The sequence below is a fragment of the Puma concolor genome, chromosome D4, assembly GCF_028749965.1.
Source record: "Puma concolor isolate L17-30 chromosome D4, mPumCon1.1.hap2, whole genome shotgun sequence".
Classification (NCBI taxonomy): Eukaryota; Metazoa; Chordata; class Mammalia; order Carnivora; family Felidae; genus Puma; species Puma concolor.
This window is the reverse complement of record NC_141679.1, coordinates 34,729,395-34,757,115: the sequence shown is the minus strand read 5'-3', so window position 1 is coordinate 34,757,115 and position 27,721 is coordinate 34,729,395. Positions and strand designations below refer to the sequence as shown.

General features: G+C 37.7%; 1 protein-coding gene across 34 annotated transcripts in view; it reads left to right on the top strand.

The window, feature by feature from the left end:
- The window catches only part of PTPRD (protein tyrosine phosphatase receptor type D), a 2,237,777-nt gene that overhangs the window by 1,795,478 nt on the left and 414,578 nt on the right, over positions 1–27,721 (top strand). For all 34 annotated transcript variants that reach the window (XM_086685253.1, XM_086685255.1, XM_086685268.1 and 31 more), the window contains one exon: positions 15,147–15,313. In XM_086685253.1, coding sequence (XP_086541379.1) covers positions 15,250–15,313 — 64 coding nt within the window. In that variant the 5' untranslated portion in view covers positions 15,147–15,249. The remainder of the gene's footprint in view (positions 1–15,146; positions 15,314–27,721) is intronic.

Below are 27,721 nucleotides of genomic sequence, written 5' to 3'. Positions count from 1 at the left end.
ATGAACACTAGTCAATTTTATGAATTTACCACAATTTATTTATTCCCTCTGGTATTGATGAGTTTTTAGGTTAATTCTAGTTTATGTCTCTTTTCTGTAGTAAGGTTTATGTTACTGCTGGATATATCACTAGCAATGGAACTGCTGGAAGGTAGGATTTGGTGTATATTTACCTTTATTAAATACAAACAAAACTATTTCAAAGGGATTTTACCAGTTTTCACTCTCATCAGCAGTATATGAGCATTCCTTTGTTCTACAACCTTGCCTAAATGTGGTGGTGTTCAATTTCCAATTGTAAATATTCTGGTGAGTGTAGAGTGGTTTCTTGTAATATTATTTTACATTTCTTCAATGACTAACATTGGTGAACATCTTTGTGGATGTTTGGTGGCCATTTGGATATTATCTTTGTGAATTGCTTGTTTAAGACTTTTATTGTCACTTTCTCCCTCCAAAAGACAGGCAATACAATGAAAAAGTTGATAGTTTTGGGACTGCGGTGGATATGTTTTTTGCAGATATCTTCTTCCACTCCTGTGTTAATAATGTCTTTTGATGAACAGGCATTTTAAATTTTAATTAATTCCAACTTATTGTTGTTACTTTGCCGTGTTTCAACAGTCTTTGCCTGTCCCAAAGTTACAAAGATATTTTTCTGTGCTATTTTTGGTAAGATTTATTGTTTATCTTCATGGTTAGGTTTCTAGTCTATGTGGAATTGATTTCATGTATGATGTGAGGTAGGGAGCCAACATATATTTTTTTTCATATAGATATCCACTTGACCCAGTGCTACTGATTGAAAAGATTATTCCTTCCTACTGCATTACAAGGACACAGTTGCTTATAAGTCAAGTGCCTAAATACAAGTGTACATGTTTCTAGAGTTATTATTCTGCTCTTCTGGTCTGTTTGCCCTTCAGCCAATACTTCACTGTCTTAAATTGTGTTGCTTTGTCATAAGTCTTGGTAACTGGTAGTGTTACCTTCAATAGGTAGTTTTTCAACATTTGTTCTTAAGATTGCTTTAGCTATTCTTGGTTGTTTGCACTTTCTTATAAATTTTAAAATTAGCTTTCTATTTCTCAAGAAAAAACATGTTGAAATTTATGTTGGAATTCCATTGAATTTATAGATCTATTTAGGAAATATTAACATTTTTACAATAAAGAGTCTTTTAAGCCATGAACATATTATAATCACTCATTTATTTATATCATCTTTAATTTATTAATGCTATGTAATTTTCGGCATAGAAATCTTGTTAACTTTTGTTATATTTATTTCTAGATTTTTAATGCTGTTGCAAATGGCACATTTTTAAAAATATTTATTTTCTGCTTTTTGTGAGTATAAAATGCAGCTGGAGTTTTGTATTGACCATGTATTCAGTAGCCTTGCCAAATTCACTTACTGATTTTAATATTTATTATGTTTTCTTACTTTTTCACCCATTCTAGTAACTGGGCAAGTTGACTAGCTCCTATCCAATTATAGACACATCCAACATGCTCTGTCAGAAGCCGGCCAGAGGAGTGCACACTAACTGTTCAAAATGTCATTCCTTTAAAAAGCTTATGAAATTTCTCTGTTTTTAGGTTATTAACCTAACTTTATTTGTGGATTTTATCCCTGGGCAGAAACTGCTTAAGGAAAACAGAATCTATGGAAATAAAATTATACTAACTACTACCTGTCAGTACACTCAGTGAGATCAATTGAATCTCAGACACATACGTCACTTCAATTATATCACCAGGGAGGAACATCATGCTATGTGGTTTTAGCCAATGGTTAAAGACATTTTAGAACAATTTTGTTTTGAGCTATGTGGCAGAAAAATATTTATAATTGGAAGAAGGGGCAGAGAGACACAAATAGTTTCAAGTTACTGATTTTTCCTAAATCACAAAACAATACACTACTTAAAAATACACCACTTAAAAAATGACAATGATTTTACTAGTTGATTGCTGTCAAAAGAGGACAAAATTAACTCAGATGCAGCCATAAGAAACCAAGTTTGCCTACCTGTATGTATGTATGTATGTATGTATGTATGTATGTATTTTATTTTTTTAATGTTTATTTATTTTAGAGGTGGGGGGGAGGGAAGGAGGAGAGAGAACACAAGTGGGAGAGGGGCAGAGAGGGAGGGAGACACAGAATCTGAAGCAGGCTCCAGGCTCCAAGCTGTCAGCACAGAGCCCAGTGTGGGGCTCAAACTCAGGAACGGTGAGCTGAAGTTGGACACTGAACCAACAGAGCCACCCAGGCACCCCACCCTACCTGTATTCAAAATGTGATAAAGTACTGAAGAAAATGTACATTTTATTTATTTATTTATTTATTTATTTATTTATTTATTTAATGTTTGTTTATTTCTGAGACAGAGACAGAGCATGAGTGGGGGAGGGGCAGAGAGAGCAGGAGACAGAATCAGAAGCAGGCTCCAGGCTCTGAGCTGTCAGCACAGACCCCAACACAGGCCTCGAACTCACAACCTTTGAGATCATGACCTGAGCCGAAGTTGGTCGCTCAACCGACTGAGTCACCCAGGTGCCCTGAAAATGTGCATTTTAAAAGAATATTTATTTTATTTTGGATGAGATAAATATCCCCTTAGCAATATTAGTTTTTGCTGTATACCAAACCATCCCCAAACTTAGTAGATTAAACCAAACATCCCTTTATTTATCTTGCAGTGCTCTGCGTCAGCATTCTAGGCTGAGCTCAGGTAGGCGGCTCTGCTCTTATGGGCCATACTTGGCTCATCTTTCCTGAAATTGCTTATGAGTCTGAGGTCAGCTGCCAGGTCCTCTGGGGAATGACTGTTCCCCAGATGCTAAGATGGTAGCTCATCTCTGTTCCACATGGTCTCTTCATCCTCTGCCGGGCCACCTTGGCCTTGATCAAACAGTGGTGGTGACAGGAGACCCAATATCAGCAAGTGGAAGGAAGCACAAGAGCTACTTCCTCAGGTTTTCTGGGCTACTTGAGATTCAGGGTCAGAATGTGCACAATGTCATTTCTGACCTATTCTGTTGGCCAAGGCAAGTGGCAAGAATGACTAGAGGAGGAATAGATTCCTTTATTAGAGAGACTGAGTAAGGTGGCATTTTCTTGGTTACCTGCTATATCTCTTGGCCAACAAACTGTAGTGCTCTATAATGTATTTTTACATTATAGGTTAAATAGGTTAAATACTAGCAGTTTCAAGTTTAGGTAACTAATAAGAAAAAAAAAATAAGGAATTAAATGCCTACATGTTGGGGTGTTAAAGGCCTTGCTATAATAATGGAAGAAATCCTGGAGTGAAAACCTGAGGGATGAAATGGACAAGATAGCTGAGACCGAAAAGCTAATTTGGGAAACTAGCCAGTAACTGACTCACAGTAGGACCTAGCTTCTAAATCCTGAAATAAAGGATTTTTGAATTATTGGAATGGCTGTGTTTTCTAATAGTGTGAATGCAGTGTACTATTGGATATTAGTATCACTGCTAATATTACAAGGTTTAAAGGAGTCAAAACAAGACTTTGACGTACCAAACTTCAGGAACTTTTTTTTTTAAGTGTGGGTAGAAAGCCTTTCCGGAATCACAGATTCAAAAGTGTGACTACAGAGATCTAGTGTGCCTACTGTCCCTTTGTACATGAAAGCAGATTTTTTTTTCTAGATTTCAGGAATGCAAATGAGAACTAACATCAGGTACTTTACTTTTCAAGTAAAAAATTTAAAGTGTGTTAAAGTGAGCCCCACCATGAAGAAAATTCATTTGGTTTTCCAGGGCCTGTTGCTATCTAGGAACAGAGAGCAGTGACTCAAAACAATGAAAAGCAACACATTATTTCTGGTTGTTTTAAACAGAATTGGGAAAGGGACAGTGCCACAGGGTCCTTGAAAATTGAAATGGTCAAAAGACTTTACAGCAGAGTACAATGGCAATGCCCACATAAATAGAGTGGAAGGTTCTGCAGAAACTTGGAGCTGGGTGGGCCGGCAGGGGGGGGGGGGGCGGCGGAGGGTGAAGGAGAACTGCATTTTTAAAACCATTGGCACACAGCCACTGGAGAAGCCATCTAAATACAATTCAGACCATGTCACTCCATAACATAAAGCCCACCAGTGTCTTCCCATTGCATTTCAAATGCAATCTGGTGTCTGCAGTGTGGCCTCCAGGTCCTGTTGCAGTCTGGACCCAGTTTGCTTTCCCAGCCTACCACACACTGCCTGGCTCACTGGGCCTCAGTCTCTGCCCTGGACAGTCTGATCCCTTAACCTGGAAAGCTCTTACTTTTTCTACCTCCTTGCCCCGAATGTATCAGGGAACTTGTTGTCCTGTGCATTGTTATGTCTCTGTACCTGTCGCCATGCCTGGTATTCAGAAATATTTCTGGAGCAGAAGAATGAAGGAATTCATTTTTTAAACAAAAACACAGTTGATGTGTAAAAGTTATTCTAACAGGATAGATGGCTTACAATTATAAAACAAGGACATTGTATGAACCTCTCAAAAACAGTGTCTTTTCTCCTCTATGTTACATCATGTTGACATCAGCTGTCACATCGAGCCTTTAACATTTGGTTATTACAACAAGTGTTTGACTCCAGAAGGGCGTTCCTGGACAAATGAGTAAAAGCTCTCTTTTTTTATCCATTGCCACCTGAAGTGTATGTGAAAATAATCCACACTGTGGAACATCTAGAACAATGAAACTCCAATGACTTGTTTGACCTGGGAGAGAATCATAGAACTTTTATTTGTTTGTTTTTTATCTCACTTAAAACATGTCTAATTTTGTGTCTTTGATAATATATGTAGTTCATTAGTAATATAGTAGCTATATATAATATGTTAAATACATATTTTTCACATGCATTTTTAAACATGCACTATATTTGTGTATGGCCTGTGTGTACCATATTTATGTGTGGAATGTATACATCAATATAAAGTGATAAGTTTGAAAATGATGACGTTTTTTGAAGCTTATTTATTTATTTTGAGAGAAAGAAACAGAGAGCAAGCAGGGGATGGGCAGAGAGAGGGAGAGACAGAATCCCAAGCAGGCTCTATGCTATCAAAGCAGAGCCCTATACAGGGGTCGAACTCACAAACTGTGAGATCATGACCTGAGCTGAGGTCAAGAGTGGAACGCTTACGTGACTGAGCCACGAAGCACCCCAAAAATGATGAAGATTTATGCTATGAATACTTTGACCCTAATGACAGTGCCGTGGGAGAAAGTAACCACCTTTTCTAAAAGCTTAGGTTTGCAAAAGATTTTTACAAGGTGATACGATAACACATCATGGTTAAATCTATGATTTAAAAAATATTAAAGGAAACATATTAAAGAATAGGGCCAGCCTAGTAAGTTTGTGAAGGAAACATCATAGGACATACCACAAAAGGTAGAGAGACTCCTTAAAGGATGGCATTTTAATTTGGGGCTTGATCCCCCAGCACTTGCCTGCCAGCACCATTGCCTGTTCGCTCCCCTGACTTGGGTCTGCTCATATTAGTACCTGGCTACTTTCCTACTTTGGAATATAAAAATCTGCGTGTCAGAAGGTTTCTGTGATGATGCCTAAACCTAGCGGAGAAGTTTGGTTGATGTTATTTGACATTTTCTTTTCTTTTAGTCACGTGAGCCACTCATTTAAGATTATATAGTCAGTATCTGGAAAGTTTGGTAGTGAGGAAGTTATTACATCCAGTTTGCAAGTAGGCTTTGAATGACTTTAAACTCTTTTTTCTGATATAGGTAATGTGTATTTTTTTTTCTTTGAGGATTTTATAGAAATGTAATAAAAACGACAGTATTTTACAAAAGCCTTTTTCCGGAGGTCTTGAATATATTTTCTAAAAGGGTGACTATGGGAAAAATTTTTTTTTCATTGCCCGTCTGACACATCTTGGTATGGGAAATGCATAGTGCTTTTATTGCTGCAGGAAATTTTTGTATTTTATTATCAAATCACTTTATAATTCCAACTGCTTTTGAAAAATAGCCATTGTATGTCTTCATTTCTTCTTTCAATATGGCCATGTTGCCCTAAGCAACTTTATCGTAAAGAGCACTCAGGCCAGTATCTTTCTGCTTGGATAACTGTCCTGTATAACTCTGTGACTTCACTATCTAACACATTCTTATTTATTCCCAATTAGTCAAAATGTATCCTTGGTAAAATTTAAATAAAAGAGAAAACCCCATAAAAAATAACTTGATGGTAATATACAAAATAGGTCTGCTTTTGGTGATACAAACATGTGCCTGCATGTCATTAATTCAATTACTAACTTGTGAGAATATTTGAAAATCCATTTCTGGTTAATCATTTCTGTTTCTAAACACACCTGTAAACTGTTTGACTCTAAGATACTTAAATACACAATAATGGGTTATTGAGTTAAAGATTGACCTTTTGGAGAATTTTTGACTCACGGTGTAAACTTTAATTTGTGAATTATTTATCCATCTAGGACAATGACTGTCAAGTATTTTATCCAGTGAGATTCTCTCATCCTTTCTTCCTATACACCCTTTCTAAAGTTTTCTTCCTTCTTCATTAGAGTGAATCCTTATATTGTCTGTCTTCCAATTAAAGGAGAGGCTTTTTCTTTATGTTGCTCATTTTAGAATTAATCATGGCTTCATCTAAGCTAGGGTCTCCATTATATAAGTCAGAGATGATAGAAGCAGCATGCTATATGAGATATAAAATTGGCCTGGGTTCTGAACCCTCCTCTGAGACTAACCAGAAGTATATTCTGAGGTTATTAATTCAATTATGTTCTTTCACTTCATTCATTGTCTGCTAATAGAAGGATTGCCCAAGATTACCTGTAATTTTTTTGTGATTTTTATCAATTTATGGTTCCATTCAAGGAGACTCATAGATGTGAAGAAGGTACTAACAGTGAAGAAGAATGTAATATAACTGAATACAATAAATGTGCAAGTGAGGAGGAGAATGTATATGGAATATCTCTGATTAATATTTGTCCTGTCTACCTTTCTTTAGGTTATGTTTCTATTTGTTTTAATAACCATATATGTGGGTTCTCTACAGAGAATTGAATTCTTCTACTGTGTGTGTTGTTCAGAGATTTTCAAAGAGACACCAGCCTAAGTCATGAGGTCAATATTGGGAAAATGAAGAGAATATTCCTTAATTCCACATTCTCCAGCCATTCATGGTGACCACTCTTTCTGTTGCTGGCAGTGATTTGAAAGAACATTCCTTAGAACTGTATATTTCCATCCTGGGACTGTTCTCTCAGAGAAGAGCTGAGCTCCCAGCATGAGAAATGGGAACCATGTCTATTCACTGACAGACATCAGTGCAACAATGTCTGCTCCATTTAACAGATTCATTCTTTTAATTGGTGACAATATTTATGTCACCTAAGCCTGTGAACTGAACTTCCCATAAGGCAAGCCAATTTCAATTCTAGCTCAGGACAAAAAGGGAAATTTGGGAGTCATCCATAGTGTTTTGACTGCCATGCCCAGAGATTCAAATCTGTTTTGAGTTTATATACTAAAACTGCACTAAAAACACCTCCGATTATTGGGTTTAGAAAACAGTGTAATAGAAACAGGTCTTGAAAATTCCTGAACATTTTTTTTTATTCCTCAACATTAATGAACTATTCTTGGACAGTGTTTCCAAATGTTGACACTGTTGACATTTTGGGCAGTTAATTCTTGACAGGTACGGGAGGGAGTATACTGTGCCTTCTGAGATATTTAGTAGCATCCCTGTCCTCAACCTCTTATATGTCATTAGCTCCCTTTATGTTGTGACAACAAAAAATCTCTCCAGACATTACCAAATGTCCCTAGGGAGGTGGCAAAATCATTCTCAATTGTGAGCTACTGGTCTAGAGCTTTGATCATTCTGAGCATGGAATTATAGTCCTAGCACCTGTGAGTAGGCAAAAATCGGTTCTCATTGAGCTCTAGTATGGAAGGAGTTAACAACAATTGAAAGGCCCTTCATTTTGCTTTTAAGAAAAAAAAAAGTAATCAGTGCTAAAGGGAATGATAATTTCCCTTTCAAGAAAAAAAAAGTAATCAGTGCTAAAGGGAATGATAATTTCCCAACAAATGTAAAAATTTATTTTTCACAGTAAATAAATAAAATGTATCATGTATTGCTGGATTTCTTTTCCACTATGTGTTGATGGAAGTAAATAAAATGAACATAATAATGATTAATGCCTTATTACCCATAATATATTTTAAAAACTAAGTGCATTTTAAACAAGAAATATTTTATATGTGTGAAAGAAGAACACCCTTTTCGATTTTAAGGTAATGAAAATCAGGTATAGTGAGTTAGGAATGATGGTTTCACGTCCATTTAAAGGTGCCCAAAGATTAATATAATAGAATCTGTTGTATTATTTGGGCAAGAAGTGGCTGGATTGAGTATCTATCTACACTTTGTGAGATTAATCAGTTACTTACTTTTAATATATGTTTCTGGAAGAATGCAACAGGTAACAGAGTCCCAATAGCAAGCTGAATAGACTTGTATTTGAACTTTTCCATTGCCAGTTTCCACCAGCATCACATAAAACTAGATAGAAGTAATTACATGCAATAATCATTTAAAGAAATGACTTGCTTTTTCTAAAACTCTCCTCCATTTCAAATCATAATTATAGTTCCATTTGTAGAGGTAAAATAGGCACGGACATAAGGTGTTTTGTTTTGTTTTTTTTTTCCTTCATTATCTGTTTTTTTTTTTTTTTTCCTCATGGCATCTTCACTTTTACTTCTTGAAAGAGAAAAACATAATCAAAGTTAATAATGTCCTTTTGTCATTAATGAAAGTAACTATGTTTGCTCCAAATGTAAAGTTTTGATATTTTGTAGAGATGTTATTGATAGTGATTTAGAAAGTGAATCATACTATATTAAGCTCAGATAATTGGCTTGTCTCTGTATGTATTAAAACTAAGCATGTTGAGAGCCTTTTATAGTATCCATATTGATAAGTATCATTTTACTCTTCAGATATTCTTATAATTCAGTTGATTCTTTCAAAGAATTACTGTTTGCTTACTTAGAGTTCCTTGCTGTCTTCATAGCCTGCTCCAAAAATAAGATGATTGAATTATTATTTTGTATTTATATGTGATAACTCATGAAATCTCCCACCCACCCCCAACTTATTTCCATGTAAGCATGTTTAGGACCAAAATTTGAAGAAAAAAAAATAGAGTTTTTGATATGTGCCATTATGTGAAAGAGTATCATTTTAAGAAGATTTGAGTTTCACTCATAAAAATAATTCCTAATATCCTTTAGATTTGAGTGTTTTATCTGGCATGGATTGGATATACAGTTATTTTATCAGTGTGTTATTTAACTTAATAGCCTTTATCCACTGTTCTCCGTTTTCTCAGCAGCGGTTTTCATAATGGGCATTGAGGCTTTTGGTGCTGCATGTATTAAAGAATGTTTTCCATATTCCTCACTGATATTAATTAATCAGATGTAGCTATTTCATAAGAACTATACAAATCATTTCCCATGATGTGCAGAAGTATGGGTCTTTCCTGTTTATGAGATGTGGCACATTTTTGCTGTCAGAAGCTCCCATTTCTATTACATGAAAGAAGGACTTTCACTAGTGGGAAAAAAAAAAAAAAACTTTTCTAGCTATGATATGAAACACAAATGCCTCTTTTTAATAATAAAATTTCTATTTGGACATTTTCCAGTTATACACTTAACCCACTTACTGATCCTTCCTTTACATTCCATGGAGTCATTAAAAAAAAAAAAAAAAAAAAAGATGAGGCACCTGGGTGGCTGAGTCAGTTAAGCATCTGACTCTTGATTTCAGCTCAGGTCATGATCTCACACTTTGTGAATTCGAGCCCCACACGTCAGGCTCAGAGCTGAGCATGGAGCCTGCTTGGGATTCTCTCTCTCCTTCTCTCTCTCTGCCCCTCTCCTGCTCTCGTTCACTTGCTCTCTTAAAATAAATAAGCTTAAGTTTATTTATTTATTTATTTATTTATTTATTTAGCCAGGGGATGGGATAGCCATGGAGAAGTGTTTGGCCCAGAGGTTAAGTAGGTTTCCTCATATAACACAATGAATCTTTAGAGTCTGATTATGAGGAAGCCAAGACTACAAGGACTAAGGGTTCCCAACTCACTGTTTTCATCTCCAGCCCTAAAATCCATGCCTCATTTACAGCCATGGTGTTCAGGCTGTTGAAGCAAGTAACCATAGTCTGTGCTGTCCAAGAGGGCAGCCACTAGCCACATGTGGCCATTTAAGCTTAAATTAAACTTAAATACAATAAAATGTTTATTTCCCTTGTTTCACTAGCTCCGTTTAAAGTAGCCAATTATGAGTGCAGATAAGGAACATTTCCATTCTGCAGAAAGTTTTATTGGATAGCGCTGGAGGATTCTTGTCCTATCTCGTGATAAAATATTTAGAGGGCTATCTCCTCGTGGAAAATCCTCACAAATAAGTGAAATGTTGAAAGTGTATTTATTTATTTATTTATTTATTTATTTTATTTTTTATTTTTTTTCGTGTCCTTGTGTTGTAGCTGTGCACTGAGGACAGGGAGTTCCCTGATGGCCTTCAGGGGCCTCTGTCAGCTTGGGTTAACTCCAGGCTCCCCAATTCCTAGCTTCAGCCACAGCAGCCCCTGCTTATGTCTGTTTTACAAATTGGGGTTTCCTGGTAACACATGTTGTGCACAAATGGTTGCTTCTCTTAAATGATCGGAAGCCTGTCTAGTCGATTTAGAGAGAGTGGACTGGTTTGGAAGGTTGGTAGAAAGAAGTCACAACATTTTGGGACTTCCTCCTTACTACACCATCCCCCTAACTTAATAGATATCTATATAAAGAAATGATCAGTTAAGTATCATTACAATATTACTGTTTCTTAGAGTCTAGAATTGAGAGCATGGTGTTGTTAGATAAGAAAAAGGCAAAATTATAAAAATGGGATATAAACAATGATCTCTGATTTGCTAGTGACAGCAGGGTTTTTTTGTTGTTTGTATTTTTAAGTTCTATGGACATTTTTTTTTTAATGAAAAATTCTTTCCCTTTCTCTCACTCTTCTCAGAATGATTGGATTCTTTAACTGCCTTCTGGATGACCTATTAATTTTTAAAAATTATTTTTAAAGTGATGAACTCACAGATTTTAGTAGGATATGTTTCATTCAGTTAATTGCAGTTTTTCTTCTGGCCACCAGAATCTCCTCCATTTAGCTGAAGGGAGCCTCATCACTTTGGCTCCCTTTTTTGGATATGACCTAGTAGTTCCCGAAAGTCTCATTACTTCCTGGTAGGACAAGATGTTGCACACTCATTTTGCATATTTCCTACATAAAACTGATTTCCTAGGGAAATCGGGATTCTAATTTTAAGGAAAGAAAAGTTCCATTATGCCTTTTTTTTCTGTTATGTTAACACAATCTACAGAAACATATACCACAATTCAGAAAGCTGGGAAAAATCCTTCAGCATGAATATTAGTTTGAATATGAATATACTTATTACAGGAAAGGGTTACAATGTTAAATTGAAGATAAGGAGTTGAGTAGATGGCAGCTTATGTGATCACTTGAAACAGTGATTTGTTGAGGCTTTTAGGCAAGTGTACTTTTTGTTATTCCATTTCAAATTATATTGTGCATCTCTGAACTGTTAGCTTCTGAGGTCATGCAATGTACAGAAACACAAAAGTAGTATTTGGCTAATTGAAAAATCAACAACATTATAGTTCCTTAAAAGGATCTTTGTCCTGCAAGCAATAAGAAACCAGAGAGTTTTAAATGTGTGTGTGTGTGTGTGTGTGTGTGTGTGTGTGTGTGTGTGTGTGTATCTTTCATTTTACCTGCATGGTTCAGTTTTATTGGCTTGTCCCAGTGAAGGAAAGGCACAAAGGACAAGGCATATAAAAATCAGAGTTAGCCTCTGCTGAGGGCTATTGAACACACTCACAGTAATTTGTGATGTAAGCTAAACCATGGTGCTTTTAATATCCCTGAACCCCTTTTCCTGTTCTTTCTGTTGCAAAGTGCTTGGCATCCCTTTCTCTAGGCTAATGGAAACTACTTGTAATATTCATTCATCCTCATTATTTTCGCTGTCAGTGTTTCCTTTAAAAATCCATTTCCCATTTTTGTTCAAAAATTTAAATTCCACGTTACTGATGTGCAAGCCAGCATTTCCTTTTTGGCAAAGTTTCCAAGTAATAAACAAGATATGGAGTGGAGATTAGCTGGAATGAACATCTCGAATAAGTTTTATCTTCACACCTCTGCTCCTTTTGTCGAATCAGGCCAAGGACATAGCCCATTTAAGTATAAATATGTATGCGCTTCAGCTGCATTCATTCCTAGATCCTATCACTGTTTTAAGTCCAGAGGTAACATTTGTAGGCTAATTTGGAAGAATTTGGTCTTCTTATGCCACTTCGGTCAGGCAGAGGAAAAAGCCAAATCACTTCTTCCCTGAGACAGCATTTCATACATCTCCATCTCTGTGATCGCACCGAGTTATTATGTAGCAGTTGGCTCTGATACGCTTGCACAGACACAAATTGAGTCCGACAGGACTGATGTCTCCTGGACTTTGCTGTCATTTGAAATGCTGGCATGAGGATGGGGACAGAGAGAGGGGGAAGGGAGGAGAGCTGATTCTTTTAGCACTTTTCCTATGAAGTTTGGAGAATTTTAGCATTTGATAGCTGTGAACTGCCTAATAAGTTGTTTTCCTGATGAGATTGATAACAGTAGCAGATTTGGAACAGCTGGCTAGCTTTTGGTTTCAAGTAGATGTGTTTCAATGTATAACTTACCGCTTTATGCCACCCGCAAATCTGTTAAAAATAAAAAGGGTTGCCTAGTGGATTGGTAATTAGAATGATCTCCCAGTCTTTCTTTTAGTTTTATCTTTCCTTCATTTAAACCACTCATGCATAGTAATGAACAAGATAAGACCTTTTTAAATTTTTTTATTCTCAGTCTCAAGCTCAGTTTCAGAAAAGACACACTGTAGTATCTGCACTACAGTACTTTCGAAAGTACAAGTCATTTTAGTGGATTAGGTTATTTCTGGATAGCTCTAGAATTTCCTGTCAAGAATTTTGTATGTGTTTCAAGTATTCCAATATACAAAACTTAAAGGTATACTGTTTCATTTGGCAAACACATTCTGATTGTCATGCTCAAGTTCTCACAATGATAGAGGAAGCAGTAGCATTCATTACTCTCTCCATATTGAAAGGCTACTGTGTATAAGATGCTGTGCCTGGGGCGCCTGGGTGGCTGAGTTGATTAAGTGTCCGACTCTTGATTTCAGCTCAAGTTATGATCTCACGTTTTTGGAGACTGAGCCTGTGCTGACAGCACTCTCCCTTTCTCTCTGCCCCCCCCCCCCCACTGCTCTCTCTAATCTCTCTCTCTCCCTCAAATAAATAAACTTTAAAAACAAACAAGCAAAAAATACTTCAAGATGTGTGCTAGATTTGTTGAAGGTTCCTATAAGAACAATTATTTATCACCTGAAGAGTCATACTTCAAATTATTGCTTGGGCCTAATCATTGCCTTCTCTTCTTTCCAGTTACCGCCAGGACCACCATAGCTGTGTGGTCTGTGTTTCTTCTCACCTGGAACTCTTGCTCTGGCCTAATATTTCCACATGTACATGTCAGTTTATCTTCCCAAAGCCTATTTCCTTGTTCTTCTGCTCTAAAACATTAAGTAGTTTTATTTGTGGTTTGCTGAATAATTGGCTGGTTGACTTAGATTGACATTCAAGGCTCACTGTGACCTTTTCTTTTTTCTTTTTCTTTTTCTTTTGTGTTTTTTTTTTTTTTTTTTTTTAAATCCTGAGCCATTTTCTTTTGCCTCCTCTCCTTCTGATTTCCTAATGAGTTATCACACCAGGCCAGTGGTCTCAATGTTGTCCCTGTACCAGCTGCATCAGGAACTTGTTAGAAATGTAAATTCTGGGACCCCATCACAGACCTAGTGAACTACAGACTCTGGGGGTGGCGACCAGGTTTCTGTTTTAACAAGCCTTCTAGGAGGTTGTAATGCATACAGATATTTGGGAAGCCCTACTCCAGCCAAACCTGGAGACTCATCTTTTCCAAAGTTCCTTTCCCACTGCCCTGCCTTTAATAGAATTCCTGGAATGCCTTTCCTCTTTTTGGTTAAATCCTGCCTACGCTCCTAGGCCTGCTTTGAGATACTGCTTTATCTATGATACCATTCCAGATCCTGTCTTTTATGGCAGTATTTGGTTTTCTTTTCCTGGCACTCATCACTTCTTAACTTACACTAGTCATCAGATGTGACGGTCTTATTTTCTCTACTGAGCTGGAAAGTCACAGAGGACAGAATTTGACTCATTTTTTGTGCTCCATGGCACTGTATACTAAGTGTACTTGCACTCAGTAGGCTCTCTACAGTTTGCAGTTTATCAGTTTTACATAGGAGATTGAGAAAGCAAAGCTATTGCCCAGGAGACATATACAAATCCTGTTAAAGCAAATAGGCTCATGCTAACTATTGTTTTGACTTACTGAAGCCAAACTAGACTTGAACATTGATGTGTCTTCAGGGAAGAAGCCAAACGTGCTAGTGTAAAATATTCTAACCTCTCCCATTTAGCTGCAGAAGTTGAATTAGCCCTGTCACTTCACCTCGTGCCAAGAAAGCAGCTTCCACTATTCTGTCAATAATAGACTTTTATCCAGCACGGTGGAGCTTCCCTTAAATCTGTCTCATAGCATTGCTGTTTTTTCTTCCACTGATGCATTCACATAGTGTTTCATAAGAAGTGACAGTTTCTTCTCGCACAGCATTGCCCAAAAGGTGGCACAAGCAGAGAGTGCCATTCAAGGTGGTTGGCTTTAGGGTAGCCTGACAATGGGCACGAGATGTGCCACAGCTGCCCCATTTTTCGAACCAAGTTATTTCCCTTCTAAAACAAAGGCATCACAGTTACAATGTCTTGGGTGTTTACAATGGATCGGGTCTCGTGGTGTTTGTGATGGAACAAGAGGAAAAGAGTAAAAAATCTAAGCGTCCTTGTGTTTCCTTTCTTTTGTCTTCCTCTCCCCTTACAGGCTCTGAAAGAGTTCCAGCTGAAATTTCTGATCGGACAGACTCGCTGAAGCTTCCGAGGCAGTGATTCCAAACTGCCAGCTCAGGCCGCTGCCAAGCTGCAGGATGGTGCACGTAGCCAGGCCGCTGTTGCTGCTTCTCGCTTTCTTCCTCCGCGCAGATGCTGAGAGTAAGCCATTCTCCCTTCTCCACGGGGCTGTGACTGTAATGAGCGGTTTTGTTGGCAGCTGGCACCAGGCTCAGGGCCTCTGAATACGTTTCCTTAGGAAGTAAATCCTGAGACACTGTGGGATCCTCCTTGGCTACCAGCCAGCCTTTGAAAGAGATTATTGACGTGACTTCCTTACCATTTCCTCTCTCTTAATGCCCCTTTTCTTGTGGATCTAACTGCTCCTACTGTCTTTTTTTTTTTTTTTTTTTTTTTTTTTTTTTTTTTTTTGTCTCACCAACCCTGGTGGCAAAGATACTATGAGCCCAATGACATAACTCAAATCGGGGTTAACCACTTGGTGGTGCCAATAAGTAAACATCGTTCAGACACATTAGAAATTTCTTTACTTTTGTGGAACTTTCTATGTTTAGAAAAATGCACAATGTCACATTGAGCCCAATTAAACCTCCAAGCCCCTTGTAGCTGTCATAGCAGCTGTTCTAATGTACTGTTTCCGACAGCTGTCGTCGAGTACAGTATTCAAACAAATCAAGCAGAGCTGACAACTTTGTGGCTGAGTGAAGGGTGTGGAAGTGTGAGGAGAATTCTGTGGAGTACAGACACCAAAGTTTGCTTTATTGGACTCAATTTATGAAACTGAGATTGTGGTCAATTAGCTTGCCAATTAATGAGAAGATCATATCTCCTTTGTAATTAGGAAATCATTAGGTCTACCTTGTTTACATATGTTTCTTTTCCCATCTGGCCCATGGTCTTTTGGTAGAGATAGTACTGGAAAAGGCATGCCTCTGGCTTGGGCTCACTGACATGTCTGGTTTCTCAGGAATGGTATGGCTCATGTGAGAGTCGGCCATTCTCTTTGGGAGTCCCCTAGTACTAGGAAAACATATAACATCTGCAGGCATTAACTTTTCCTTCTGCTGACTGTTTCCATGAGATGAAATTTGATTCATGTTGAGGATGTTTCGAAGACAAGGAACCTGTGTCCTGTTGGCCCCTACCTATTAATTGAATTTTGACAAAAATTTCCTCAATAGCAGCCAATTTCTTTGTTTAAATAGGGACTCTATTTTCTAAAGAGAGCTTTCCAGGACTGAAAGGAATCATGTTAATAACAGGATACATATGGAACATGCATGTTTTAAGCACATTCTCTGGTTAATAATGTATATAGTCTCCTAATTAGCACTTGGGAGTGTTGGTTTAAGGTGAAGCCAAGGAATGTCTAGGACAATGCCAGCAAATAATTAACTGGGAAAAGACCCAAATGAAAGATGCTCTTGTTATTTTAAAGCCATTTATGTCAGAATCTATTTTAAAGTAGTAATCTAAATTTAGTTTATTAAAGAAATCAGGCATATGGCTTTATTTTTCTGTTTTGGCTAGAATGAAAGAGTACGTTGTTTTACAATTGTTAATTTTTGGCAAAAGCATATCAGCACCCTGGGGATCCGCTTTAATTTCAGATCGCAGTTAGAGATTTTCATAAAGTTGCTAGAGGTAATTGTCATCTATCCACAGAGTTATCTTTCCAGATAAGTAGAAATGTTCTTCTACTGAGCAGCTATACTTTTGCTTAAATCTCTGGTGGAAAGTGGCAGACAGATGTCAAGTACTCTTAAAATTATGTTAGAGTGGGAGAGAGAGAAAGAGGGAGGGAAACAGAGAATCCCAAGCAGGCTCTGCACAGTCAGCACAGAGCCCGATGTGGAGCTTGATCCTCAGAACGGTGAGATCATGACCTGAACCAAAATCAAGAGTCGGACACCTAACCACTGAGCCACCCAGGAGCCCCTTAAAATAATGTCTTAAAAAACAATCTACACTCCAGATGATCATCACCTACTCCTTACCCTCCTCCTCCCCTTCTCCTTCTGCATGCCCCTTCACTGCACCTCCTCTACAGTAGCTGTTGAAAAGGAAAACAAGTCTGCATTAGCCCCTTTCAGTTAAATTAAGATATTTACCGTGTTGTATGTTTATATGATATCAGCTTTCAATCAAGATGTAACCTGAAAAAGAATACATTCTCTCTCACTCCTCCCATTGCAACTGAAGAAACTTTGTCAAATTAGTTAGTTTTGCCCTTGTCTGCTCAGCCTTGATTATTTAGTACCTTTTCCCTTTAGCAGATTCATTTAGTGTTGTTGAGCAGGGTAGCATAACCTGAGAGTTTCTGGCGAAAGGGGAAGAATTGGCGATATTTTTTGAAGTATATTTAGAAAGAAAAAAGAGCATCCCGTATTAATCTATTGGAGGATATTTGTTGTATGGGGAAGAACATGGTGGAGCTGGAAATATGACTAGTCACTGAAGGATGTTCAAACAACAATTGGGAAAGTAGGATCTGGATTATAACCTATTAATTTTTTTTAATGTTTATTTGTTTTTGAGAGAGAGACAGAGTGTGAGCAGGGGAGTGGCAGAGAGAGAAGGAGATACAGAATCTGAGGCAGGCTCCAGGCTCCAAGCTGTTGGTACAGAGCCCAATGCAGGGCTCGAACCCATGAACTGTGAGACCATGACCTGAGCTGAAGTTGGATGCTTAACCTACTGAGCCATTCAGGTGCTCTTGGATTATAACCTACTAAATTGGGTCATTATCTTCTCACAAAACACTGAAAAAACCCAGACATAATGAGCACTGGAGAAAAATTAGATTTTTCCATCATCATCTAAATACAGTATTTCTCAGGCATCCAGCACCTGGGTCACTGGTTTGTTACCATAGGCTTTCGTTAGCACCTTTAGCCATATTTTGTTTTTCTTTTACCTAACTGTATTTTGTATTTATGCAAGGAATCAGGAGTTCTATTTCAAAATTTAATAGTAGCTTGTCAGAGCCATTTGAGAACTAGGAAATAATTTTTAAAAAAGTGTCCTCCCACTTGAGAAAGAGGACTGTGTAGGGGTGGGGAATGGAAAGAATCCACTCTAGTTTACCATGCTAATTTAATGTGTTCTGCTCACAGCCTTTTGAAATGATTAACTCCAAAGAGCCAAGGAGTCAGGATTTTCATCTGCTGTGTGGAATGTTATAGTAAGTGCTAGGTGTGATGTTGCATTAAGTAGGAGAGCTCTTACGAGCCTTGGTTCAAACCCAGGTTGAAAAATTGTGATAATATCCCTTTAGCAGAAAATTACAGTCTTTGCCATTGCCAATTTAAAATGCCCCACAGATCCCCACTATTATTTTAAAAGGCTAGATGTGTGTATGGCTCTTATTTCTTTTCATCCCTAGGTCTTGAGTGCTTGTAATGGTTCTGCTTGTTGTTTCTTGAAAGTGTGTACACGTGGTAGAGTTGTAGTCTCAGCAGGACTCCTGTTTGAGCACTAACAGTAGTCCTTCCTCATGTCAGGGCAACCAGGTTTCTGGTTTAGGTGGTGGTCTGACTGACGTTCGTTCTGGGTTAGGCAGTGGTCTGGTTGAGGTCAAATTTTGGTTTAAATCTGGTCTCATTGAGGTCAGTTCAGTGATAACTTGCATGCAAATTAAAGGTAAATTTATATTAATGTGGTCCTGGTGTGGGTATTTTTCTTTTGGCTGAGTTTCCATAGTAGTTTGTGGTAGTTTTATGTTAGCTTTAGTTTTCTGTTTACTAGTCATTTTCTGTTTGTTTTTTAACTAGATGCTGGCTATAAACCTGCATGTAGCACCTTCTTTCACCAAATTGGTTTCATGCTAATGAAATCACTGACTGCCTACTGTTGCAGTCTAGACCTGAGTTTACACTTTGACAACTATAATTTGACCTGGATGTTTATTGGATCTTCATTAGAAACATGACTTTTGATAGCTTAATTCCTCAAATGGCTTAGTTCATCCATTTTCTCTTTTTTTTTTTTTCACATTTTTCCATCTGAGATGGCAAATAAATCCTCATTTCCCCCCCTTATTGTAGGGAAACTTCTTGTAGTCCCTGTCTACCCACTATATTCCTGTCTTACGTAAAATCAATTAGTGTTTCCCCTCTTTGGTAGTATATCACTATATCCAGTGAAACTTCTTGGTTTCTTTGGCATGGCTAAGAAAGTGAGCTCTAAAGACAGACTCTGGTTTTAAGTTCTGGCTGCCGTTTGTAATCTGGCACGTGATACAGTGTGCTCTTTGCCTCAGTTTCCCTAACTTTAAGATGTAAATGATGGTGATGATGATAATGATGATGATGATTGTATAGTAGAGAACCTACCCTTGGGTTTTGTGATCGTTGAATGAGTTAATGTAAAACACAGTCAGCAGATAACACATGATAGATTTTTAATAAATGTTAGCTGTTATATCATTATTTCAAAAATATGCAACCAGTATTTTTATTGAGCAGTTTTGTGAGGTAATGTGCTAAACTGCTTTTTTATTTGACCTACAGATTATCAAAATTTTGGTGTTTGATACACCAGGTTTTCTTGAAGCACATTAAAAGTCCTAGCTTGCTTCTCTATAAATTCCTATATGTAAGAGATTCTTAAAACTCTTGTCCCATTAATTAAACTGAAGATCAAGAGGAAAAATTATGAAGCATATTTAGTCAAGCTAGTCAAGCTTTAAAAAATAAAAAGCTTCACTCTTCGAATTACCGATTTAAATTTGCCTTGGGTCTAATTAATGGAAAGTGTTCCATCCTTCTGTTCTGTTGCTTTTTGTAATGCATTCTTTTTTGAGATGCTCATAGAGAGGAGCTATAGATATTTACTATAGGCAAATAGTATAATATATGAGCCATTGGATCAGAAAACTGGAAGTTGAGGTGAGCATAAGGAAGATAATGAGTGGCTTTTGATATGGTCATAAATTATTCTGCAAGGAAAAAAATAAAGGGAAATAATTAAAAGCCAGGTCAAAATTATTCCTTTTGCATTTTGCAGAATCACTTCTGAGAAGTAGCCTAACCATGTAGTTGGACCTTCCAAGATGAGGTTAGAAATGGAGAAGAGGTCTTTCATAGGTCATCAAAATGCATACCTCTCAGCAGCAGCCCATTTCACACTGAGAACATCAATATTTCATTAAAAAATATCTTTTTATTTTCACTTTAGATTGTGATGGTTTGGGTATGATTATATGTATGTATATACGTGTTTATGCATATAATTATATATTATAATTATATATATTATATATATCATATATATGGTTATATATAATATATGATATATATATGATTATACATTATATATATATATATGCATGTGTATATATATATGTATATATATATATACACACACACACACATATATATCACAAACCATAGAACCATCCTTTAAAAGGTAAATTGCTTGGGTGATGAAAATGTTCTAAAATTTTGGGCGCAGGGGTGGCTCAGTTGGTTGAGCATCCGACTCTTGATTTCAGTTCATGTCATGATTTCAGTTTGTGGGTTTGAGCCTCGCATCAGGCTCCACACTGACAATAGAGGCTGCCTGGTCTTCTCTCTCTCTCCCTCTCCCTCTTGCCCTCCATCTCTCTCTCTCTCTCTCTCTCTCTCTCTCTCTCTCTCTCTCTCAATAAACTTAAAAAATAAAAATAGAGTGGAGTGATGGCACTGAGTATAAACATACCAAATGCCATTGAATTGTACACCTTAAGTGGGTGATCTGTGTATTCTGTGAATTATATTTCAATAAAACTATTTAAAATAGAAAATGTAAAATGTTGCTGAATCCAGCAATTTGGCTAGATTCTCTTCGTTGTATGTAACCTTAAAGGAAAGTGTGCTGGTTTCCTTAGGCCAGTTATGATAGACATGCTCACTGACGAGCAGGGAGAAATCCAGTTCATTTACCAAGCTTATCAATGCTTTCCTTGTTTTCCCTTTCTCTGAATTTACAGATGTGTGGCAAAATAAAAACTTTGCCTTTCCCTCCTCCTTCCTTCCCTCACTTTAAAGTAGCTAAATTAGCAACATCCAGCTGTCTGCAGCAAGGAAAATATTCCAGCTATTTTACTGATCCTTAAGCTCCGTTGCAGAGGATTTGTAGCTTTCTAAATTAATTGCTCTCAGCAAAGCTGTACCTACCTAGTAAGGTTAAGAATATGTCACAAAATCAACCAATGTGTGCACTTAAAAACACTTTATTGAATGTAGAGGGACTTGATTTAAAAAAAAAAAAAATCCTAACTATGACATGCTTCTTAGCTCTGATCTCTGTTTATGAGGAGACCCTTGGCTCAAAAGATGGAACGATATCTGAAATGCTGGTGAATTACTTCTTGTTAGTGCTGATGGTAGCCTGATGGCAGCCTTGTTATAGCCTGATGATAGTTGATTAATCTGTTCCATGATTTCTTCACTTCTTTCCTTTTGCATTCTTAATTTCTTTAACTTTCTTCACTTCGCTAGTGTTTCCAATGGCCTTGATTTGTTTGGGAGCCCCGACTCTCCTGCCCACTTTGCTCTGCTTCATTTAATTGTGGAAAATCCCCAACCAGTGTCCATTTTGAAATTAAGAATCAAAGATAAAAGTACTGCCGATTGGATGGAAACCAATTCTCTTACCTATAATTTTGTCTGTTTTATTTCCTCAGTTTCCTTTAGCTTCTTTTTTGTTATTTGACAAAGTAGTGTGTGTGCGCACGCACACTTGTACCGTCTGCTTGCTCCATGGAAGACTTTGTGCACAATGGTAGAGATACAAAAGTGTAAAGAATGTGGTTTCATATCCATTTGTCATCTACCTTCAGAAGTCATAGGTTACTCTTTAGAACTGTTTCAAGCAATATTTCAGAATTTATCTCCACGTGGGAAGTGGTACTTACGACTGTGGACTCAGAAGCTGAAGTACGTGTTCAGACCCTGCCTCTACTATGTAATTATTCTGACCGTGGGCAAGTTACAAATATCTGTATGCCTCCCATCTGTAAAATGAAGATTGAAAATAGCACACATTTGATATGGTTATCATAAGGATTAAGTAAAGAACTGCTTGCAAAGCATCTTGAATAGGATTAGATATTTACTAAATGTTAGTTGCTATTATACTTTTTTCTCATTAGCTTGCATCATTTTCAAGTTAGAAGCATCTATATTTAGATCTCTGTTGACAATTTATTATCCCATTAACTTCGTAATTTGAGCAGTATCTTTTAAATATGTAATATGTATCTTTATATATATTTGTGCTTCCGAAGGACATTGACTCATTGGCTCATTCATGTATTTAATACTCTCTTTAAATAAATGTTTATTGGTCACATTCCCTGTGCCAAGTACTGACTTAGCTACTGGAGACACAATGGTGAGATAAAGAGATATGATCCCTACCCCAAAGGGCTTACACTCTAGCAGGGTAGACAAATATTTAACATTAATCTCAAAAGTTTACACTTTTGGACTGTGTTAAATATTTGAGGGAAGAAAATAAGGAGCTTAGTGCCTCATCTGTTCAGAAGAGTAATAGAAAGCTTTCCTGAAGGAGTGACATTTTTTAAATTTTGGAATAATTTTAGGCTGAAAAGAAGTTGAAAGACTGTACAGGAATTTCCCATGTACCCTTCATCCAGTTTTCCTCAAGATAATATGTTATATAATGAGAGTACATTATCAAAATCAGGAAATCAATGTTGGCACAATACTGCTAACTAAACTACAGTTTACTTGTTTTATATCAACTTACTTTTTAAAGTTATATAATTCTGTTAAATCTTATCACATGCATAGCTCTGAGGAAATGAGTTTTGAGCTAGTATCTTGTGGGTGAAAGGAAGCTAAATAAACTATACCTGAAAGACCCGTTAAGGTCCAAGAAAGGACATGCCTGTGAGCCCTGAGATGGGAATAACCTAGTATATTTTGGGGCATGAGAAGATGGATGTTCCTGGATCCCAGACAATGAGGAGAGAGAATTCAAATAGGGCTGGACAACAGGCACAGACTGTCTAATGCAAGACCTCATAGAACTTGTTCAAGATCTTCGTTTTTCTTCTAGGAACAGCTGGAGGAGTGAAGGGAAGGAATTTGCATTTTAAAAACATCCTTGTGGCTGCTGAGTGTAGAGAAGCTTTGGAGCCAGGCCAGCCAGAGTGGCCTTGGATCTGTTGGGAGGCTGGTTGGAAGCTATGCAGATTGATGGGGGTACAGGGACCAGGGTGGTGGAGGTTAGGGAGGCAGGACAGCCTTGACACTGAAAGAATATTTTAATTGACTATTGTGAAGATATGCTCTACTAGAACTTGAACCAGGAACAGATCGTTATGATTTGGAGTGGAAGAGAAAACCAGGCTAGTGAAGGAGAAGTAACCCTTTATTTTTTTATTTTTTATTTTTTTTTTTCAACGTTTATTTATTTTTGGGACAGAGAGAGACAGAGCATGAACGGGGGAGGGGCAGAGAGAGAGAGGGAGACACAGAATCGGAAACAGGCTCCAGGCTCTGAGCCATCAGCCCAGAGCCCGATGCGGGGCTCGAACTCACGGACTGCGAGATCGTGACCTGGCTGAAGTCGGACGCTTAACCGACTGCGCCACCCAGGCGCCCCTGTAACCCTTTATTTTTAACATGGCATTATATATTTCTTTCCAAAATAGATCACTTCTCATTCTTATAATTTCCCTTTTTGGTTGTTTAGGTAATTTTATTTGAACTTATTTTTATGTTAGTATCTGTGTAAAAAGGTGGAATCAGACTGTACAAAAATATTTCAATTTAGTTTTGTTCTCTGACCAAAGTTTTAAATTCAGTCTATGATTTGTGATGGGTTTTGCAAAATCACAGCATGGTGTTATTACAATCATTTTATAATATGGTTATTAAATGTAACATTAAAATATGCTAACTACTTATATCTTCAATTTAAAAAGCATGCAAGACTTCACTTTTGAGCTAAAAGTACAGGAAGTATAACAAATACATTTCAGCAGGTTTTTTTTTTCCTTTCTTAGTTGTTTATTGTTAATTTTACTTATTTTCCCCTCAGTCTTCTTTTTTTTTTTAATTTTTTGACGTTTATTCATTCTTGAGAGACAGAGAGACAGAGCATGAGTGTGGGAGACACAGAGTGAGAAAGGGAGACACAGAATCCAAAGCAGGCTCCAGGCTCCAAACACAGAGCCCGTCAGCACAGAGCCCGATGCGGGGCTTGAACTCATGAGCTGTGAGATCATGACCTGAGCCAATGTCAGATGCTTTACCAACTGAGCCACCCAGGCACCCCTCCCCTAAGTCTTTATAAAGGGATTATTGTTTATCACTGAAAAGGTACTTTATAGCTTTAAGCTATAGTAATTTCAGGTCATTACAAAGAAAATCCCCCTAATATCTATCCTTAAAAAGCACATTTAAATCACAGCAGTTAAATTAAAAGTAATGATATTTCATTGAGTGAGTGCTCACTATGTAAAGAGGTTATGGACAAAAATACAACACAAGGTTATGGACAAAGAATAAATGAACAGTATGACTTTGGATAGATACACATGCTTCAAAGATAATAAAACAAGGTGATGTACATGACAGTAAGGGGGGAGGAGGAGGCAGGACACTCCATTTTATATCGTGGAAGGTATTGCTTAATGAGACAAAATGCTTAAGCTGAGTGATGTTCTGAAGTGACCAGCCCTGAAAAAGTGGCATTCAGTGCATCCAGACAAAATGAGCAGTGATTTTCAAAGGAGGAGCCCAGCATGTTCAAAGGAAAAAATAAGGCCCAGAAGATTGAAGCACAAGTGGTAAGAGATAGGTAGGAGAGGCAGGGAGGGGCTTGATCCTGTGGCCCTGTAGGCCTTGGAAGGAGTTTGGATTGCTAGGCAGAGATGTAAAGAAACAAATATATTCTTGGGATATTTATCTGTGAAACTTGATTTGGGTCCTGTGAACCCTTACCAGAACAAAATAAATATGTTTTCTGTAAATAATGCATTAGAAGGTAGATACTTCCTACCTTCCTGATCAAGTTATAAATCATTGTCTAAACGGCTTAACTGAAATTTCTTTGCACCAGCCAATGTAGATTTTAAACACTAAACCCTTTGGCTAGCAAAAGCACAAATGTCTGCGTTTTGCTCTTTGTCTCTGGCCACTTTTGTGTTTCTTTTAAAGCAGGTGATAGTTTTACATTGGAAACATGTAATTAAGTCTGCATGTTCCTTCATCGATATCCATAGCTGGAGAGGACTGGGGAGGGTACGCAGGAAAAGCAGATCTGTAATTGGAGGGTGATCGGCAACACTGACTTGCAGGGAAGAAGGGAACTTTAATAGGTCTTTGCTCTGCGTGCTTCCATTTAGTCAGGGTGATAGCAATTGACTCCTCAGTGCTTCTTAGTATGTATTTCCTTTACAGATGAAAGCATTTAAATAAAAGTTTTCCTGGTTAACCGCTTCCATTTCCAAGAAAAAAAATCTTGATTTTATGTGATTTAACATATTTGTACTTAGTTTTAAGTCCAATGGGGATATAAAGTAATAAATAGAATAAGGATTATTAAACCATAACTTAAATGTATTTACTCTAAAATAGTACATGTTGTAAACAACCAGATTTGGCTTAAATTCTTGCCCTTCTGCTTACCTGGAATAATTTTCTTAATTCTTCTGACTCTTTGGGAATTCTGACATGCCTGATACACGGCAGGCATTCAGTTAGGGTTTGTTTTCATCCCATCGTATATACTGTAATGCCTGATGTGTGCAGAAATCGCCTGTCTAGCATTTTCACCTATTGAGATGATTTTCAGATCAAGGAACTAAGCAGCATATACCCTAGAGCAGCAACAAACAGAACAAACAAATAAACAAAAGCATCTACATCATAGATTTGGGTGTCCCCTATGTGCTGAACTCGAAGTGAAGTCTCTCTGTGCTGTGTTTCTGCCATCAGTGTACTCCAAGTTTGACACAATTGAAATTTTGGGCTAAAGAATTCTTTGCTGTTGGGAACTGCCCTGAGTATCATAGAATAAGTAGTAGCCTCCCTGGCTTCTACCATTAGCACCCTGGCCTTCAGTTGTGACCACCAAAATGTCTTTGAACATTGCCAAATGAGACCTGGGGGACAAAATCACCTCTGGTTTAGAACCACTCCTAGTGCATCAGCTCTGGAACAGACTGTGGGGCAGAGGTTGGGAGAGGTAAATGCTCCCCTTCTAACTTCTGTGGGGTTTGGAAGGAGGAAGTTTTGTCAGACGTATGATAGACCTTTCAGAAGTTCTTGAAATCAGCTATGCAAACTGGGAAATATCAGTCATAGTTCCATTTAATATCTGTGTGACCAGAGGCAGATTGTCTGATCTCTTCATGCCTCAGCTTTGTGGTCTAGCATATCAAATGGTAATGGTAGGGTTGCTGTGAAAATTAACTACTAGCCAACGTAAGGTGCTAGAACTATGCCTAAAACACAGGAAGCACTAAATAAATGGTAGCCATTATTATATTAAGTATGTATTTTATACAATATTAAATTAATTCTGTAATGTATTATTCTTATTTTATTTTAGTAATAAAATGCAATTTTGTCTCCTTGCAATGATTATGATAGTACCTTTCCCTTGTATAGTTATTTAAACACATTTTATTTTTAATCTGTTCCTGAAAACTCTAGGCCTAAGTAGGCAGTATACTTTTTATTATCACCACTTCTCAGATAAAAGAAACCAAGGGTCAGAACAGGTGAACTGCCTGGAGCAAAAAGGGGAATAGGTAATGGCGAAGGGCCTAGAACTCAGCTCTCTTGACTCTTTGTCCAGGCAGGAGGCAGATGGGTTAAAAAGAGCGGGTACAAGAACTCACAGTGCAGGGCAGTCAGAACTGTGTGGAGAGTGCTTGAGTGATGCTGGCAGTGCAACAGGCCCGGGAGGCCCAGCTCCATGGCAGCTGTCCAGGAGCCTCACTGACAGTCAGAATGAGGATTCAGGGTCATGGAGGAAAGATTAGATCATAGCCATGGTATATGCACTATGTAAGAATTAGAGAAGCATCAAATGGCTTTTAGAAAAGCTGTTGTCCCCTTTCAATTTAATAAAAGAAGAAAATACTGTCAGTTTGGGAAATGTTGCATTCTCTGCCACCAGTGTTTTATTATAAAATGACCTTTATTTTTCGATAGGCTTCCTTGTTTGTCCATATGATTCTAAATTGTTAGCAGTAAGGTGTGCCTTCAAGATTTTATCGCTGTGCTCATGATGTCCTCATCCTCCTAGAATGTGATAGGTAGGAAATCGTGGCCGGGTATTTTACAGCACCTCTCAAAGGGAAGCAGGACGACTCTCCCCTTGAACGTGTATTGGTACTTGGTTGTGCTTTAACCAGTAGAATGTTGTAGAAGTGATGCTGCTCCAGTGCTGGTCCTACCCCTTAGAAGTCTGGGAGCTTTCTGGGCATCTGGGGGCCTCAGCCAGTCCATCGTTTGACTCTCGGTTTTGCCTCAGATCATGATCTCACAGTTTGTGGGTTTGAGCCCCATGTCAGGCTCTGTG